The sequence below is a fragment of the Drosophila pseudoobscura genome, chromosome 2, assembly GCF_009870125.1.
Source record: "Drosophila pseudoobscura strain MV-25-SWS-2005 chromosome 2, UCI_Dpse_MV25, whole genome shotgun sequence".
Classification (NCBI taxonomy): Eukaryota; Metazoa; Arthropoda; class Insecta; order Diptera; family Drosophilidae; genus Drosophila; species Drosophila pseudoobscura.
Genome location: NC_046679.1, coordinates 12000118 through 12018966, shown reverse-complemented (window position 1 = coordinate 12018966; position 18849 = coordinate 12000118). Strand labels below are relative to the sequence as shown.

General features: G+C 43.6%; 2 protein-coding genes across 2 annotated transcripts in view; one reads left to right on the top strand and one right to left on the bottom strand.

Moving 5' to 3' along the window:
- Positions 1–18849, top strand: part of qin (tudor domain-containing protein qin) — a 70952-nt gene that overhangs the window by 42275 nt on the left and 9828 nt on the right. The gene's annotated exons all lie outside the window — the stretch shown is intronic.
- On the bottom strand, positions 879–18613 carry LOC4801435 (uncharacterized). Its single transcript, XM_001358493.5, has 4 exons — positions 17636–18613; positions 2709–2903; positions 1681–1791; positions 879–1608 (listed from the first exon to the last, which is right to left on the bottom strand). The coding sequence occupies exons 1-4, from the start codon at positions 17691–17693 to the stop codon at positions 1382–1384; spliced, it is 591 nt and encodes a 196-aa protein (XP_001358530.3). The 5' UTR covers positions 17694–18613; the 3' UTR covers positions 879–1381.

Here is an 18849-nt window from a genome sequence, read left to right as displayed (position 1 = left end):
ATGTATTGGGTTACGCAGCCCAATATTTCCCAATTAATCCATAGATTATATGTATGTAGCTATTGGTGTACCAGTAGAGTAAAATCCTATTATTGTTTGTTATTTGCACTGCCCACTGCACCGCATTGTCATCTGGTTAGGATTTTCCGGGGTTACGCGTAGACCAATATGGCCCTTAAGTTTTCCGAATGGGGAACCATGGCTATGGTTATGAACCATAGCGGGAGTGCTGATGGGATTGTAATGTCCTCGATAATCGAGGTGTTTTTCTCGGAGGCTAGTAGTTCCTGGGGCGTCTTCTTGGAAGCATCTTCCAGTGCATGTACCGCATATGTACTCATGTATATTTATATTCTCCCACCCGGCAGCAGCCCATGTAGCCGTTCTCTCTTCATCTCGCGCCTTTCTTTCTTTCCTTCCCTCTCGATCTGTCGCGCTCTTGTCGAAGCTTCGCTTGCGTTCGGGCCCCGGCACTTCGGCCTCTCGGCACCTAGCGCTCTCTCGGTATTACACATCGTCTTGGATTCTCGCTCTTCAAACCGACACCCTTCCTTAGATCCTCCTGCATTCGCCTCTCAGTTCCGAAGAATTTCTGAACTTTTTGGCCTTTCATAAGCTAAGAGTACCTGAAATTCTGTCCCACTTTGCAGATAGGACCAAAACCGTTCGTAGGAGTCCTTTAAAAGCTGTTTTTGTTCCAGTTTTGACTGCTTTGGGACTAGTCCCAGGGATCAACCTTTTTGGATCTCTATGTCACTGTCAGATTGTAAAGATTGTACTGTAAAAAGTGCCTGTAATTCCATGTGTACCCCATGGAAGACCACATTTCCATAACCTCCAGAAGGTTGATCTCCGAGAGAATCCATATTGTTTTTTGTTTTTTCTTAGATATAATCTTTATTTAAATTTGTTTTTAGGAATCTTAAAATATGTACAATCCTAAAGGTAGGTAATACGTGTATTTTACAAAGAAACTCCCACTAGAAATTAAGAACTTAACCTAAGCAAAATGCAACTTAGCCAAGGAATGCCTGCAAAAAGTAAACTAAAATATGTCTGCATCTAGGTATACGAATGTGAAGAGATTTATAGAGCCATTGCTGGGGACAAAGCTGATGAACAGTTGGAGAAAGCTATGATTGCCAGAGATACGCTTAGGAGTTCCATTTAGGGTGGAGTTTGGAGTGGAAATTCTTTAATTTGCGGATATATGAGATGTCAAAATAAAGAATGGTATCTAATCAGATCTTTAAAATGTAAAGGTACAAACTCTAAGCTGAATCTTAGCCTAAGGGATTAACTACTCGCCTAAGACCTACTCTACAATCTAATAGGCATCGGCAAACGGGGGCTATCCAGGGGGGGGATGCTGGCCCAGGACCTAGGTGAAGATGTCCTCGACCAGCTGCTTGGTGATGATGCGATGCGGCCGCGTGGGGTTGACCTTGGGGCGCTGGTAGAGCCGGGCGTTGATGGCGTACAGCCGGGGCGAGAGATCGCATCGGACGTTGAACCACCAGTCGCAGACGAAGACGGCCTGCGAGAACTGGGTGCCGTTGGGGCAGAGGAACGACGCCTGCCGTCCATCGATGTCGCAGTAGTGCCAGCCTGGAAGGGGACGGAAGACCTCTCAATGGCGATTGTGTTGGGGGGGTATGGGGGGAGGGGGGAAATACTCACCCTGGCACCTGGTCTCCATGTCGGCAAAGAATCCGGGATACTCCTGCTCGTCGCAGTAGAAGTTCGTGTAGGGCACCGCCGACAGGATGGGATAGTCGACCCCAGGACGACCTGTGAATGATTTTGTTATTGCAATTAGTGCGCTTCCAGCAAACAAAACAAAACAAAAACAAACTGCATGTCACGCAGTCGGTTTCCAATCAATTTCACTTCATCCAACCTTACGGGCAAGAAAACCGCCAGCAAAAAAATGTGTACCCCCCACAGGACTCACCTCTGCCTCCCTGCCCGGAATTGTCAAATGCAGGCCCCAGTGCCGGTCCGAGCCCAAAAAACAGAACAGAGGCTCCCCCTCCAAAAAAAAAAACGCGACATAAACAAATCCCCGGCACTCGGATCGTGGCGCGGCGGGTCTCTGGCGCTAATAAATGAATTTACGAGTAGATGCACTTCTGTGCCAAATATTCATTCCGTGCCATTCGGAGGGAAAATAATTTAAAATCTCGCACTCTTTTTTCGAGCCGGATGCTGCTGATGGCACCCGAAATGCATTTCGCCTCATCTTCAGCTTCGACCCGAACAAAAAACGGAACAAAAATATATTTTGGCAGTGGCCGGATAGGGTTCCGGCGAGTCCCAGTGCGGAGGCGCCTCCTGCATCGCTGGGTTAGGCCGACCCATTCCCATACCCTCGCCGCTGGTGGTCATGGCTGTGGCATCCTTAATGACCAGGCAGGGGCCGTGCATATTGATTGACTTGTCATCGGCATCAACAGAATGCCACCAGGCACCCAGTTCATAGAGTATGGAGGGCAGGCGATCTCTCCCAGTGGGAGGATGGGTGTAATTTGTAAGTAAAACCTACGAAATCGAACAGTCTCTTACAGGATGGTTCTGAATAATCTAATAACCATCTTTGGGGAAGCAAAACATTGGGAAAACTTCTAGGAATTTTCCATGGAACACAACTCCATTAAAAGACCTTCCTCTCAAGTCTCAAGACCTTCCTTTACGGACCAAAAACTTACCCGGAATGGACTTTCCCAGCTCCAGATACTCCCGCACCGAGGGACTCAGAAAGTTCTCTGGTATCTCCGGCAGATCCTTCTCCTGGCTGCCGCTCTCATCGTTTTCCAGATCCTGCTGCGGCTCCGGCTCAAAGTTGACCGGTTCCGGGGCCCGTGGGCGTTTGGCTCGCTTCGAACGGACCGTTTCGCGGCAATCTGCAAGCACATGAGACACCATTATGAGACATCCATTACTCGACTTTGCCAAGCCTCAAATCTCTAAAGTTCAAGGTTTCGCCGGGGGCAAAAACCGTCAAAGTTAACTGCGATTCGAGCATTAAGGCGCTAATGTCAAGATACAAATACGAATGTGTTTTGCCCAACCACTCCTAACCCAGTTCTCGAGACTACTGCGACGGTAGCCAAAGCCAAGTTAACTTTAACCTCAACGGCGTCTGACCCGCTTTTGGCTTTTGCTTTGCTTGGCTTTGCTTTTGGCGTTGCAAGCAACTATTGTGCAACATTTGTTCTCCCATTCTGTGGCAGTTGCAGTCGCCGTTTGCCTGTGCTGCTGCTGCTGCTTCTGATGACAAGTTTCGTGCGGTTTCCTCTGACCTTGTGCGCTTCTTTGGCAGTGGGAAAAGACTTGCCGCTGAGTAAAGAGCTCTGCTGTGGTAATTGCTCAATATTTATTTGTTTTCTTACACCCTTTCGGAGAGGGGAACTTGCTAGTAATAGAGGGTAAATCATTAATATGATCCTGTAAGGCAAGTCCCTTTCATCAGAGATTTATTCAACAAAATACAAGCCTGGTGTGCACTCAACTGAAGATCGCTCCCGCGACTGTAATAACAAAGTATACCAAGTAAACTGCTGCTCTGAAAGTCGAGACTCGAGACCGAAGCTAAGCACCGAGAATGCAAAAACAAAATACAGTCCAGTGTGCCTGAAGTGGGCAGTTTTTCTCATAAAAATTAATTCAAAAGCCTGTCTAACGATGCTGTAATGTGTGGTGATCACAATCAATAGCTAGGAACCCAGATATTGTATCCTGTTATATGTGGACAGACCCATCTACAGACAGAATTACCATCTGATATATGTATTATGCCGTGTCTTCCTTTTGATAGGCTAGAACACTGACTGTTTAATTCTTCGGTTGATATAGTTTATTCATTCGATTTGGTTTGTCTTGAGTTGAACAGAATATATGCCTATATGTTGTGTGATTTGTAATCTACGAGATTCTGAAAGCGACAGATACTGGCGATACATTGCCACTCTTTTCCTGCCTTGTACTATCGATATATGAGAGCAGAAACAAAGGATCAATAGGTTAGATCGCTTTTGGTGTTCTTAGTCACTCCGCTACCACCAACACATGCTACAGATATTCAATTTCAATATAAATTATCCCTCTGAGTAGATGCTTCTTTGCGCACTTTTTGCTGGTTTTTAACTACTTAAATGAACCGATTAAAAGAATCGGAGGGACTAGTATTTGAGGAAAGTATTACCAAATTGTGGAAAAATAATTAGTTTTGTAAGATACAAATTTTAATTAATAGGTACTCAAGTTTCTCATCACATAAAAATGCTGCATAGAATATAATGAGCCTCCAAAATTAACCAAAACTTTGTAAACTTAGTAGAATCATCCTTCCTTTAACTGTTGTATTAGATGCTCAATCATTTACAGTAAACAACATAATTGTATTTTATTTCTATTTGTGATATAGTATATTTTAATATTATATGTTATATTCGAATACAAATTACACCCACAAAAAAAAAAGATATAGAACCTTCAATGACATACATATTTTGTCGAATTTCCGAAGTAAAAGCCCAAACTAACCCACACTGTAATGAATAACAAATAGACCCCCCCTAGTGCTCCACTGCTGGCCAGGGTATAGCAGATTCGGTGCCCCCAAAAGCTTGTGTTAATTTTGTGCATTCTGATTTAGCTTTTCCGATTTTGCATAACTCCGTTTCGGGGCTCATTAGCTTGATTTGTTGTTGTACATAAACTTGATTCATTTGCGGCTCTGATCTCAGCTCAGCTCTGAGCTTGTCCGCTTCCTTCAGAGCTCCCCCACCCCCACACTAATTTGGCATTGCCTTGGATATCTTTTTATGTGTTTTTTTTTTCGAGCGAACCTCTTGAATTTACATTTTGCATGCACCGCAGCTGGAAGCGGACTCGACACAAAACTAGTTCTTGAATTGTGTATTCTACAATGCATTTCACGCGCAATTTATTCACATTGGTTGGCAGTTGTCGTCGTCGTTGTTGCCTGTTGTAATTGACCTTAACCTTGTTCCGGCGCTGTCTGTGCTCCTCAGTTCTCGGTTCTCGGTTCGCGGGCCGTGTTTTGGGTTGTGTAATTGCTGTGTTGAATTATGGCATAGCCATGCCCGATCGTTTATTGTTGCCTTTCATCTGATATTGATTGTGGTCGGACAAGGGAAGGCGGCGATCTCAATGCAGCTGTGCAAAGCGATAGTCGATGAGTAATCGGTCTAACAATCTAATTACGATTTTAATCGAAAACTTTAAATATATTTAGTGAACATTTAGGCATAATTGTAATAGCATTCGTCGGAGACTACCACCCATTTTAGTCTTTGGTTTCGGTCAAAGAAAAATTTACATTCCCCTAAAATAAATGCCAAAAAGTTTTCTTATTCTGAAAGTAATCTATGGGCCCATAAAAGTCGTATCCGTCGCTAAGGCAAATCTCCAATAAATCGTCGCCCAATTATAAACATCGTTAAAAATTTGTTAATAAATATTTTATAGTCTTTTTTTGATTGCAATGCCTTAGGACCACAATATACTCGTATGTAGGTTTTTTTTAATGGTTTTTGAAGGAAGTGAGAGAACTGTTGCAATGCCGGAGTAGAGCAATGGGACTTGAAGCCAGTTTCGGGCAGTTTTGATCACGTTAGAGGGAGTTTTATTCCAGTTTTATTCGTACCTGCAACTCGTTCCAAACGATGTGTTTATATGAATGGTAATCGATAGGAATTGTGTGCATATGGAAGTAAATCTAAATAATAAACAAAATAATATCCCCCCTGAAAATAATCCAATTTACATAAGTATTCACACAGCCACAGACCAGCTAATTATTTGGTCCAAACGGGGAGCACATGGCTCAGAGAGCAGAAACCAATTAGGCAGAGACACGCCCCCCCCAGGCTGCTGGCTGCCGGCTCCCACTCCCACATAGCGGCCAATCGAATGCAGAAAGCATAAAATTAAAATTAAATTATTAGCACACACACACAGAGAGCACTGCGGCCGACAAATTGCAACATTAAATCGTAAAAATTTCGCAAAAATAGCAACAAAATGTATTACAATTGAAATAATTACTGCGAAAAAGAAAAACAATCAAATCGTAATTAGAGTCAAGAGAGGCCAACCAGCAAATGCGATGACAAATTGTAAAAACTTGGCACTGATACGCGCAAGTATCTTTGTATCTTTGTATCTCTGTATCTGTATCTAAGCCGCGTCCATTAGCCACGCATTTGTTTGGGGCCTAATGTCAAAGAGTTTTGTGCGTGAGAGCAAAAGAAATCCACAAAAAAAAGGAGTCTCTTTTTTTTTGGGGGGGGGGGGGGGGAACGGATGGGGAGTGCGTCGTCATGGCCTGGCTCTGGGGGCACACCCCTTTGTCACGGCTCGGCCCGGCCCGGCCTGGTTGGGGCTTGGGTTAGGTAACCTGGACGGACGTTGGTGCCGCCGCCGCCGCCGCCACACTCTGCTCCTTCCACGGGTTGCACCATCAAATCTGATGATTTCGTTTGGTTTGCCCCACCCCTCCTGCCCCCCGTTTCGGCCCCTGCTGCTGGGTTCGTTTTAGTGGCCTGTCGTCGCCTATGTGATTGGGTTTTCTTGCTCTTTCTGTTGCTATTGCTATTGCTGTTGGTTCGGTTTGGCTTTGGTTTTCGGTTTTGTGCAGTCGCATAATTAAAGTAATTGCCTTTCGTTCGGTTTGGTGTGGAGTGTGCGCGAAATTGAGTCAGCAGCTGGGGGAAAATTAAACAGAAACACACAGTCCCAGCCACAGCCGCAGCCACAGCCACTGCAACGCATTTCACAATTGTGTAATTGTCGTTTTGGGGCTGAGTTTGCGTTGAATTTGGCACCTTTTGTTCCACCACATCGCACCACCACCGAACGACTGATAAGAATCGCAGCCACTTCAGGCCTCGGTTTGGCCAAATAAATCACAATTGCCACAAAATATGTATCAGCGTAGACGCATCTGAGAGTCGGGCACGCCATGTGCCATGTCCCTCCTGTGCCGCTCTGCCTCTGTCTGAGGATTATAGCCACGGAATAGGACTCTCACGACTCCGACTCCATGGCTGAGCTCCCCATAAATTAGGCGACTTTTCTCCTTATCAGTTATCAGAAGTGTCCTGTTGGAATTATTAATGTTTTGGCACTCGAAAGGTAAAGTTTTGAAGAGAAAGTCTGACTAACTAAGTATTGCAAATTGTTTTTGCATTTAAATTATACAAAACTTTCGATATAACAGCAGTAAATCTGTTAAGCCCTCGAAATTGGTTGATACTTGCTCGAAGGGTAAAGAAAATAGAGTATTTTGAAATACTTTTTAAGAAAGTAAAGTATTTTTTCGGGGTTCTATAAAAGGAGTTTAGTTTTCAATCATATTTTAATTCATTGGCATTTTCTTAACAACTGAAACCTTCTTCCTTAGACTATGGTTTCCTTAATTCTTAATTGAGGGGCAGACACTTTCCTCTTTGTTTCTGGACTACATTCGACGTCAGCCTCTTATCGCCTAGGTCTTACGATCCTCTCTAAACGAGCCTTCAATACGCATTCCCTCACGAATACAGCCTTAGGAAAGGCAAATGACAAGAGTAACGGACAGCAGAGTGATGGAGATCAAAGCGCAGAAGACAAGGGTGGTACATCATATGATGGATTATAGAAGTAAGAATATATTTTTAGAACAGATTTGTTCTGGTTTCCGTTTAAGGAATGTTCTGTTTCTGACAGTGTACCGTCTTTACTTTGAGAGAATTCTTCTGGCCACAGTGTTTTTAAGAGCCTTCCATATGCTTGCGTGAAGATTTCGCAATCAAATTCACCGAAAACCCAAAAACAATGCCCGTTCTTCTGGGCCTTAATCGGTTAAAGGGTTCAAAAAGCCAGCCATCGAGCAGCCAGAGGGGGGGGGGGGGGGGGGGGAAATGCGAGGCGACAATTATGGGTAAATAAATCATTTATAAAAAGCAAAAGACGACGCCACGGCACATCCTTCCACATCAACAGCAACTGCCGGCGGGAGAGGCTGCCCCAACCACAGCCACAGTCGGGGATGCAACGGCGCTCCGCCAGCAACAACAAGATACATAATTCAGTTGCCATGATGAGCCCACGATGATGGTGGGATCTCGTATCCATGGGACGGTGTTGTCCTCCTCTTCGTTGTTGTTGTTGTGGCTGTGCGTAAAGCGGCGCAAAATAAATTAAGCTCATTATATAATTGAATCCTTGATAGGCTGATTATCCACACGGCTTGGTCAGCGGTGTCTCCTGCCCAGTCTCTGCCTCCCCCCCGCTCCATCCACTCATCCGCTTATTAAAAGGATAATGCCCAGTCAAACGCAAAGGATGCGAAATGGCCAAACGCAAAAATTATGTAAATGAATTTCCTGTTGCATGCGGCAATGCGGCATGCGGCATGCGGCGCCCGCGATGCACGTTGAACAGCCGACATTTCCATAAATCTGCCAGGTAGTGGCGGCACAGCCTTAAAATTTCGCCATAAGAAGAGAGGCAGTCCCCAGTGGGAGATGCTGTGACCCCACAAATATGAACTCTATGGAGTTCTTTATTAAACAAATGTGTATTTAAGGGACTTATAGATCTATAATTATATACGATATATATATAATATATGTACGATTTATAATAAAGTATCGTTTATTAATTATGTTTAGATCGAATAACAGTTCCAAGTATATGCTTCAAACGAGTCTGTTCTCTCGACTTTAGGTTCAACTTTTCCAAAGAACGAATGTCGTAACGATAGCTCCTTATCGGTTATGTCTTTGAACTATCGGTTAAGTCTTTTCGGTGGCATCTTAGGCAGGACAGCGCCAACTACTTCATACCCTGATCTTTACATAGATATAGAATACTGTTAAGACCTTCAAAGCAAAGTCCACACATTTGTGAGTTATGAATTCCAAACTGAATTTTATTCTTGAAGTCCGAACCTTATATATGATTTAACAATGAGGTATGAAGTACAATTTTTTATTCAATTATTATCGCTAGGCACATCGCCTAGCTATGATACATCGTTACTTCGTGTGGCAGTGATATTTTGGGGACTATATTGGATAAGTGCTCCTCCACTTGTGGATCTTACAGATGGCTTACAGATCTCCGCTAACACCCTAGCACTCGAAGCTGATCGAACACTCAGATCCCTGGAGAGAAGGCGGAAGGAGAAGACGGAGACCAGAGTAGTCCACGCCACTACGAAGCAATGCTTTGCCGCCGTAACCCTGGCCGTTACTGCACTTTAATTTGATTGTCCAGATATAGCATAGAGGACATAAAAAACCCCAGAACTCTTAAATTGTCACTAAATTTTAGAGATTGGGTTTTTTTTATAGCCTTTTGATTCCCGCAGATTTCAAAACAATGTCTCTTAAACCAAATAATATATAACTTTTACAACTGCCAGAAGGAAATAAACTAGATTTCTGTATCCGCAAAAACAATCTACCGAATGAAGGAGATATGTGGAGCACTCGTACGAGTGCCATAATCAATGCCACTTCCATCTTTTGGGCCGCCAAAAAATCAACTGAACCATCAGCGAAAAAATTGTCGCGGGCTCCACCTTAAAAACGGGCTAACAAAAAAAACGGAAAAAAAAATAAAATAGTTTTTATGTCGCTGGATCGCCAGTTGGGCTGTGTTGTGGGGCCAGTCGTATATTTTAACGGCAACTTCATGCAGTCACGATTTGTTACACACACACACACATAAATCTAGATACATACAGGTATACATACGAGTATATAAGTATAGAGAAAAGTGTGTGTAGTCCACAGCCTCCTTAATCTATTGACTAAATGCATTGCATAAACTGTCGGGCCAAACCTCTGAGCCAAAAACCTAAAACAATGCCACAAAACGAACGAGTTCGTTCGTGCAACGGCAACGGCAACGGCTACGCTTTCAATGGCCGCAAATAGCTCAAAGGCAGGCGCTTTGTCTAGCCAGCACCCATTCTCCAGTCCTCCTGGTCCCCGAACCCTGCTCCACTCCACTCCCTGCCCCACAGCATGGCTGCAACGTTTAAATTATGAACGCAGCCGAAAATCTATTCGGATATGGCCAAAACAAATCCCCAGGCCCCAAACGGTTTACAAGAGGGAGAACATTTGGCTTAAACCCGCATCAAATTTAATACGAAACTCCGCTAGAACAGCTCGCTCTCGGTCTTTGGATTGTTATCGCTGGCCACAAGACACCCACCATAACTACATACCTATAACTATATCCCATAGCCAATATCCAATCCAGTAAACCGCCTTAACCGATTCCAGTTAACTCTTAACTCTGCCACGTAACCGGGCCAACGCGGAGCTCGAGGCCTACGATTTCATGGGCGGTGGCCAGAGTGGAGCGCAAATATACAAACCGTTTGCAACTCCTCTCTCGATGGCATTAATTTATGGGACTTATACAGGTTTCGGTCTGCTCGACGGCAGCTCATTACAAGCATAAATTTGCATTTGGAGTGGTGTAGGAGGCAGCGCCGGGAATTTCGCTCAAGGAAGGGTCCGTTGCCAGTTGTGTGATCAATCTTACAAATTACATTTATTTTTGTGGGTATTTTGATCGCGTAAGAAGTGATTCCAAGCCGAAATCGATGGGGTTTGACCAAGTCTTTAAAGACTTTTCATAGAAATACTATGCAGTAGGATTTTGTATAAGAAACAAATCAAGAAGAACAATATGTAATAGCCAGAAGTACCTATAGCCGAGGCGGAGATTTTCTCATCCACCAGATTGCAGAATCTAGTCGGAAACCGATCTTTATTATAGCCAGAATCCAGGAAACCAGCTCTTGTGTATGACTCCCCTGCCTCACACTCACGCTCTCTCTCTCTCCCAGAGCGGAGCTTAGAAATTAAGGGTGAGTTTTCAAGCGAGTCTGGCATGTACTCAAGGAGAGCTACACTACCTATTTTTCACCTTTTCTTCACTGGTAGCTCTAGCCTCTATCTCTCTTCCAATAAAATATACTGAAGGGTTCCAGTAAGGTAAGGTAAGGGAGGGGTTTTCCTTTCCTCTATTCAAAATATTCCCACAATATCATCGTAAATTGCTAAGATTCCCAAATATTCTGAAAGAAAATATCACTTTTGTGCTCTTCCAGCATATCCCCCTGTACCTGTATCCCCCATTAGTGCTCGAATCTCTCTCTCTCTCGCCTTCTTTAAGGCACAAAATAAACAATCATCCCCAAACACTGGTGATCCGATCATCGTTGTCTGCTGCAAACACACACAGTTTAACAAGCTTTTATATGTAATTATGCATTTTTATTTCATGTTAATTGCATTGAAAGGACACGCGGCGACTGGTTCCCACAGTTTTCCAAACCTCCGGACCGACCGTCCGACCGTCCGTCCGTTCGGCTTTCCGCCGAGGTCGCTTTCCGCGACTGGCCGGGCCGTTTTTCATGTCGCATGTCTCATAAATATAAATGACTGAATTTTTCCGCAATTTGTCGTACACAAAACAAATTTCATTTTAATTGAAAATTATGCCAGAGCATTAACATGAGCCCGCGATTTAATGGACTCTATGGGGGCTTTGGCGTGGATGATGCTGTCGAAGATTTAATGCCAGTTCGTAGAGTGATTCCGAAGGATGATACTCCACAGGAATGTGACAATGAGTCAGCAGGGAGTTCTATGGGTTATAGTGGCAAAGATGCATTCCAGATATCTTAGAATTATAGTATTGAGGCCTCTACCTACGGAAATTTTGTGGTGGACTCTGTGAAACATTCATTAAAGCAGACAGTGGCAGATCAAAAATGATGCTAGGATCATATTCTATGATTATTTGATATTAAACAATGTTCATTTCCACTTTGGTGTTCTTGGATTATAGGATTAGGATTATAGGATTTTATAGCCCAGGGATGTGCACTCTTTTGTGAGGATAGACCCAAAAGATACAATTTGCAACATTTTTTTAGTTTTTAAAGAGCTACAAACTTTTGTATACAAATTATAAATTTAATAACTTGGGCACCATCTTTGTACATAATCTTTGTTGTAATTTCCATACATCCGATAGTTCGAATAAAGCCAAAGGAATCCCCTTGGTTTTATTAAAAGATGGTGTAGGGAATTTTCTACTTTCTACTTTATCTTTCTCTTTTCCGGCCCATCTTGGAATATGGTTCCTGCGTCTGGTCTACTCATTACCAGAAATATATCAAGATGTGCTCGAGTCTGTTCAAAAAGAATTCCTTGTCTTTGCCCTAAGCGGACCTCAAGATCCTTCTAGACATCTTCCTTCTTATGAGAGTCGGGTGCGTCTTATTAAAATCCACTCTCCTGAAAGCCGTAGGACTAGCCATGGAATTCTCTTTATTTTTAATCCTTCTTCAAAATTAATTTTTCGTAAATAATTTATGTTGTAGATTTTTCTTTCCATACATTTGAACTGACCATTCTTGAAATTTAAGCAATAAACCCTATAGATGTGCATATAATAAATTTGATAAATAGTTTTAAATATGAAATAATATTTAAGCGAAAGATCCACAGGCTGCCGAAGTCTGGTATTGGATGCTTAATGTCTGCAAAGGATATCTGTATTCGAGTCTATAATTATATTGTTATGGCACAATTCCAAAGAAGAGCATGTGCCAGATTCTACTAGTTTTTTTCTTTTGTAAGAAATATTGTACATATTTTTGTTGCGTTTTTGTTTTTGTTTGACAAATTGCGAAAAACTCTATTGAAATCGAAATTAAAACTTGGGATTAGTATTATGTGTGTGGCACACCGCATACCGTTTTTGCGTTTTTTGTGCAGTTTATCGCTGGAGCGAGCTGTTGTCTTGGGCCGTGTTCGAGCGAGCCATTTGCATATGTCAGCGCTGGGGAGGTGGTCCCGTCCCGTCCCCATGGTCCAATGCAGTCCAATGCAGTCCGATGGCCGATGGCCGATGTGTTGGCTGTTGGCTGACAGCCGCATAAATTGTTTTCTCGTGTGTACCAAATGTTTGACTTACGCGCAAAAATGTTTGTGTCTTTTTGTCGGTCTGTACTTTTTTCTGGGTGTTTGCATTTGTTGTTAGCCATGCATATAAATCAATTAATATGAACATGCAGATGCAGATGCAGATGCAGAATTTTTGTTGCGTGTCTGGGACGAAGCTAAATATTTCCTGCACCTGGTGCCTGGTGGCTGGTGCCACGGTGGCTTTTAACCCACATCCTAGTGCGACAAAGAATTTATTGACCCATAGAGTGGGTCGCATATGTGACCGGGGGCCGAGACTGAGACTCGATATCATAAAGGCATCCGCTTGGTAATCATTTGCCGTTTTCCCACAATTAGCTGTTTGGCATCGCATCTCGCAATAATTGAAAATCATTTGCATTCGAATGGCAAATCATTTGCTGCGACCGATGATTCCTAAAGCGGATGTGCTGGCTTTTAACCCAACAGCAGCAGCAGCGGCAGTGGCAGCAAAAGGTTGTTAAGCAGTTAGTGGCATGCATTACGTATACGCCGTGGTGGCTGGCTTGGTGCGGCTGATTTGTGTGGCGGCTGCCTGTGTCGGATGAATGCTTAATGTGAGTGGGAAGCCATTCGTCTCGAGATGGGCCCCTTAGCTTGAGGAACTCTGCTGCATTCCCCAGATCCAAACAGAGAGCTAGATCCGCCGCTTAATCGCGACTTTATGAAGCACTTGGCATTACCAGTCACTTTCAAATTTTAGATTGTGTGTGCTTGTCGAGTGACTGTCTTCAAGAGGAGTATGCAGTCAGCAAAAGTGATAGCAAGTCTAAGAACTCCCACATTTATATAGTTTCCAAAGGGTTATTCGCTCTATAACACCAGGACTAGGACCATGGTACTGCCCTTTGGGAGATTCCGTAGAGGAATTTAATATTTAAATCCAGACTCGACTTTTAGATGCCTGATGTATATGCTAGATATATAAAAAGCATTTCCTTCTTGAATGGCAAAAATACTCTATGATCTATGATACTCTATATTAATGAACAATGCCAGCACGACGCAAGTTGGCCCATTTTTGGCTGTGGAATGACGAACGAATCCAAAAAGATAACGAAAATGTGCGTGTGAGCATGTAGCAATTTCATGAATTTCAATCCCAAGAGGCACATGATGAACGAAATGAGCTACCACTATTGGAACGTAGACAAAAACAACGCCAATAAGTACATCGAGCATTTATAGCCGCAAATGTTGAATATTTCGCTCTTCTGACAAAAATTACCCCATCAAACATGAGTCAGAAGGTAGGACGACACATCCAGATTAAATGTATGTTTCAAATGACATTGTTCGAAGGGGTTTATCATCTAGTAAGTATACAGAAAATAAGAACATCTACAAAGGTTCCCACAGCTTCAAATATGTTTAAAATTGAATGAATTTGATGGCCAGCCTAATAGTTGAGTTAGTCAGGGCTTTCTGAATATCCAATCCCCATTTGAATACACCCCGGAACTGCTGGGTACAGGGTATATCCGCAACAATCTTCCACGCTTTGACATTTGCCTCGTCGGCTGAGTGGGCAACAGCTTTTGACATGAAATTTGTATTAAATCCAAGTAATAATCACAACACACAATGCCAGAGCGACCGAGGAACCGACGGTTAATTAGAGGCAGCCACAAATCGCACCTCATTGAAATGGCAAACAGCGCAGAAAGCGGACCAGACGACGGCGAAGGCGGATCACACAGCCTTCGACTTGGTCTCTTAATTTTATTACTTTTTGTATCCATACAAATACCTAGTAGATGCAGGTATGTATATACATGTTGCTTTTGCATTTGCCACAGAAAATGTCGTGCAGCATTTGGTTCGCTTTGGGTTTTTTTTGGGGTGCGGACTTGGGCAACCTTCAAATCTCTGGCAAATGTCAGATGCCAAATACGAGTAGAACTTTCCTGTCTGAGGGAATGTGTATGCGGCTCTCTGTCTGCCTAATGGCTAATGGCTAATGGTGATGATGGGGCTTGGCGGATTAGAAAGTCTTGGACAAAAGACGTCTCATAAATAACCTGAACTTTTGCCGCATTGGCCAATAAAACATATAAATACTCCGCCGCGTTGTTTCGTGTCGAGTCTGGGGATGTTGCAAGGCTCAGCTCGACGCGGCGCGGCTCTCCTCCCAAACGCCCCATACGCTACGCATGCGCGCCAAGTGGTCAGACAGCCAGGGGACCGGCGCGGACTGCGGACCATAAAATGGAGAGACACGCAGCCGTCGCAGCCATTTGGAGGCAGTTTCGGCTTGCGGTTTTGTCGGGGCTTGACACGTCAAGGCACTCGTTCAGTCTGCACCTCCCACCGCCGCCAGCATTCATTCACACACTCGCACTCAAAGATACAAAGATACACGAGATGTACATGCGGAGATACGTATGGAGTACGTCCATCAAAGTGGCGTCGCTGTCGTGTAATCTGCTTGAATTTATTGCGCCTAACTTGCATTTTTCTGCTTGTAATTTGATTTAACTAAATCCGAGCCGAGCCGAGCCGAGCCGCACCAAAAGAAGCAACGTGTGGCAGGCTGGTGTGGCCATAAATGCGGTTCTTGCTGCTGTACTCAGAGATACCCCCATGTGGTTTCAGCTTAGACTTTGGAACTAGGAATGGCTGTCCTCCCTCTAATACAATATCGTCTGATCAATCCCATAAATCAAACAGCCCCAAAATCAATATGCCACTCAATCATATCACCCAGCGAATGATTGATATGCAAATTCCTGCATTCGATTTCGATGGGGGTTGAATGATTGAATGAGCCCGCAGCAAGTGGCACACGCCACAAATGTGCCACAGTGAATGGTAAGACTCCTAAATGGCGAACGTTCCCTTTTTTAGGTTCGTCTACGAGAGGTCCTATTAATCTATCCCTACTATGCTATACTATTGTATATCCAGCTGAGTAATTCTCGTATTTATCAAAATATAAGTCCATGAATGCATTCAGACAGCACTTTAACGAAGAGGCACGATTGACAATGAGAAGGAATGAGCATTTTTTGAGAGTTTATTTATCCATTCACTTGCAAGATCAACTACTAGGGCACTGGTAACGCCAGAAGATCACTCTTTGGAGGGAACAGTCGCTGCAATAACCGGAAAGATGGCTCTTAACAGAGCAAAGGACTCCTGCAATCTCTTGTTATCAAGTCTCTGCGTAAATCTTTCAACGAAAGAAAGCTTCAAGAAAATTCATTCCACCTCTACTTATAGCTCTCTCAGAGCAGCAGAGCAGTACTCAGCAGCTGACTCTTATAAGGAGGAAGATTCGGTGGAGACCTCCAGTGGAAGCGGAAGAAAATCCCAGACAAACTCCTCACAAATAAGAGCATATAGAAATATATGTATGAAGGGTAGGCAGACCTTTAACCAGCTAATGACTACCGATCTATCGTTATGGATAGTCACGGGTATGATAGGAAGGTATATCGGTAGTAGAGTAAGTGTTCGACTTCGAAAGCGAGAGACGGACGTAATAAGATATGAAAAGGAACTTAATTGGATTATATTTGAAACTAAGAATAAATATTATACCCGATTAGTCAATACAACGACGTGTGGCGTACTTGTTTATGGAGTTTCTTTGTAGGGAGCTCACTGAGGATCACCACATATCCCTACTATATGTATACGTACATTTAAACAGGGCATTATGTACAGCAACGAGAAGATTAGATCGAGTCCTCTGGCGATCCCATAAACTGAACACTCTGAAGTTCATATGTTAGCAGCCCAAGATCATCCGACAGACTCTACCACCTGATATCGTAGTCGCACGTACATATTGAGAGAGTGAAACGAAGTTAATACTTGGATGTTCTTGTTATATCTTTATTCATCCGAACACGACTTCCTAGAAGCTTCATTTAGAATGCTCGAGTGTCTATCTGTATCCTTTTCTCAGTGAACGTATATTCGGTATTATTCTAGTATTGCCTTACATTTATGGATTTATTTATTATATATGCCAGGGATTCCGTATTGGACTGCCGTACTGATTGATATGGGTTATCCTACAACAATATTTACATGAAGAACTTACACATTCCGGCTATCTATGCCGATGCACTCTATGTACTCTATACAATTGAGGAGCTGGACTTGGATACTCTGCTGCCTTGCTTAAGCTAAGGCTAAGGCTAAGGCCTAAGGAACAATCATATAATATATCTGACTAAAATCTGTTCTGAAACCCAAGAAACCAAGCGGTCATTCATATTCTGTTCTTTAAGTCTACACATCTTTAAACAGTATACTATTGAAAGAGGACGAACCTAAGTCTGAGTAAAAAGTAAACTACATTTTAAATTGCAATGAAGGAAATACTTATGCCAATGGGAGCTGAACATATGAAAGAAGATTCGACCGAAGATTCCCAGTTTTCAAAACATTAAAATGGACGCTTCAAGACCTTCTATGGGACTTCAAATTTTGAATGATTTCCAGACTCCTGTACTTTGTGCTGCGTCAAAGTCTATGCAAATCATTGAGTGGCAAGTAAAAGTACTTTCACCCCCAATCATCAGCCACAAAAGGCCTGACTTCGAGTCCCCTTGATGGCATATGGAGGGTACTCTTGATTTATTTGCACTTACCCGTGTATAATAAATATCCACAAATGATGATAAACACCAAAGTTATTCTCGGCAACATGTTGCGGCTGTTTTTCGACGCCCGGCAGCAGCTCTCTCTGTCTGTCTCTCTGCACTGCACTCTGCACTGCTTGTCTCCTTCCTTTGACTCGCTCTCCACTCGATGGATCGACTGTTTCTCACTCACTTGTTGCGCTTGATGATCGATGCTTGGATGCACTTGGAGAACACCGATTGGCAAAAAAGGCCGCCAAAAACCGCGATCGTTTTTCACACAATATTAACGGATAACGATTAACGATGTGGTGTAGACGCGTGCTGAGGGAACGAGCTAACGAATCGTTAAATTTCGTTTTAAAAAACAATTACGATCAATCCGTTTTTATTGGCAACAGCCGCCTATTAAGACAATTTGCAATTGCGGCACTCGTTTGTTTCTCTTTCTGCTTTTATTATTTTGTTGTATGTGTGTGTGTTTTCTTGTTGTTGTTGTTGCTGGAGCAAAGCGAAAGATTGCCTCAAATTTGCATGAGGCCTGGCCTATAAAGCGGCTGCACACGCACACACACACACTCGTAGACACTCGTATGTGGGGTTGCCTAATATGCCACCAAAATAGCGGGCGGGTGCTTCACGTTGCAGTGGCAGTGGCAGTTACAGTTGCCGCAACAGCAGCCAGCAGTTGCCTCAGTTTTTCCTGTCGCGTCGAGACAATGGGGCACGAATATGGCACAACAACAAACACAAAGGCAGGGCAGGCGGACGGACAGAGCAGAGCCGTGATCGTCGTCGTCGATCTGCATTTGTTTCACTTTTATTATTATGGCCCAAAATGTATCTCGACGGGTGTGTATCGGCCGGGAGATCGGTTAATGTGTGCTGTACGCTCTCTACGACGCTTCAACCTCGACTGACTGCATTCGCTGTTCAATTGAATCGAATACCTGGTCTACTGGCTCCCAATCGGGTTGAAAGCTCTGGCTCTGAGTCTCAGTCTGAGTCTCGGTCTTGAGTGGATCCGAACTCGTTTGTCGTGCCTCCGAAAATGTTCGGCTTGAGCGCATTGCGGCTAGCCCGCTTTTAATTGTACTAACTAGCCTGCTACTAACTGGCCATGCTCCGATCTGCTCCAATCTGGCCAGGCTGCCGGCCTTACGCAATTTCCAATTGGCCGATGAATCACAGTTCCAGTTCCCCGTGCGACAGACCCTATTCCG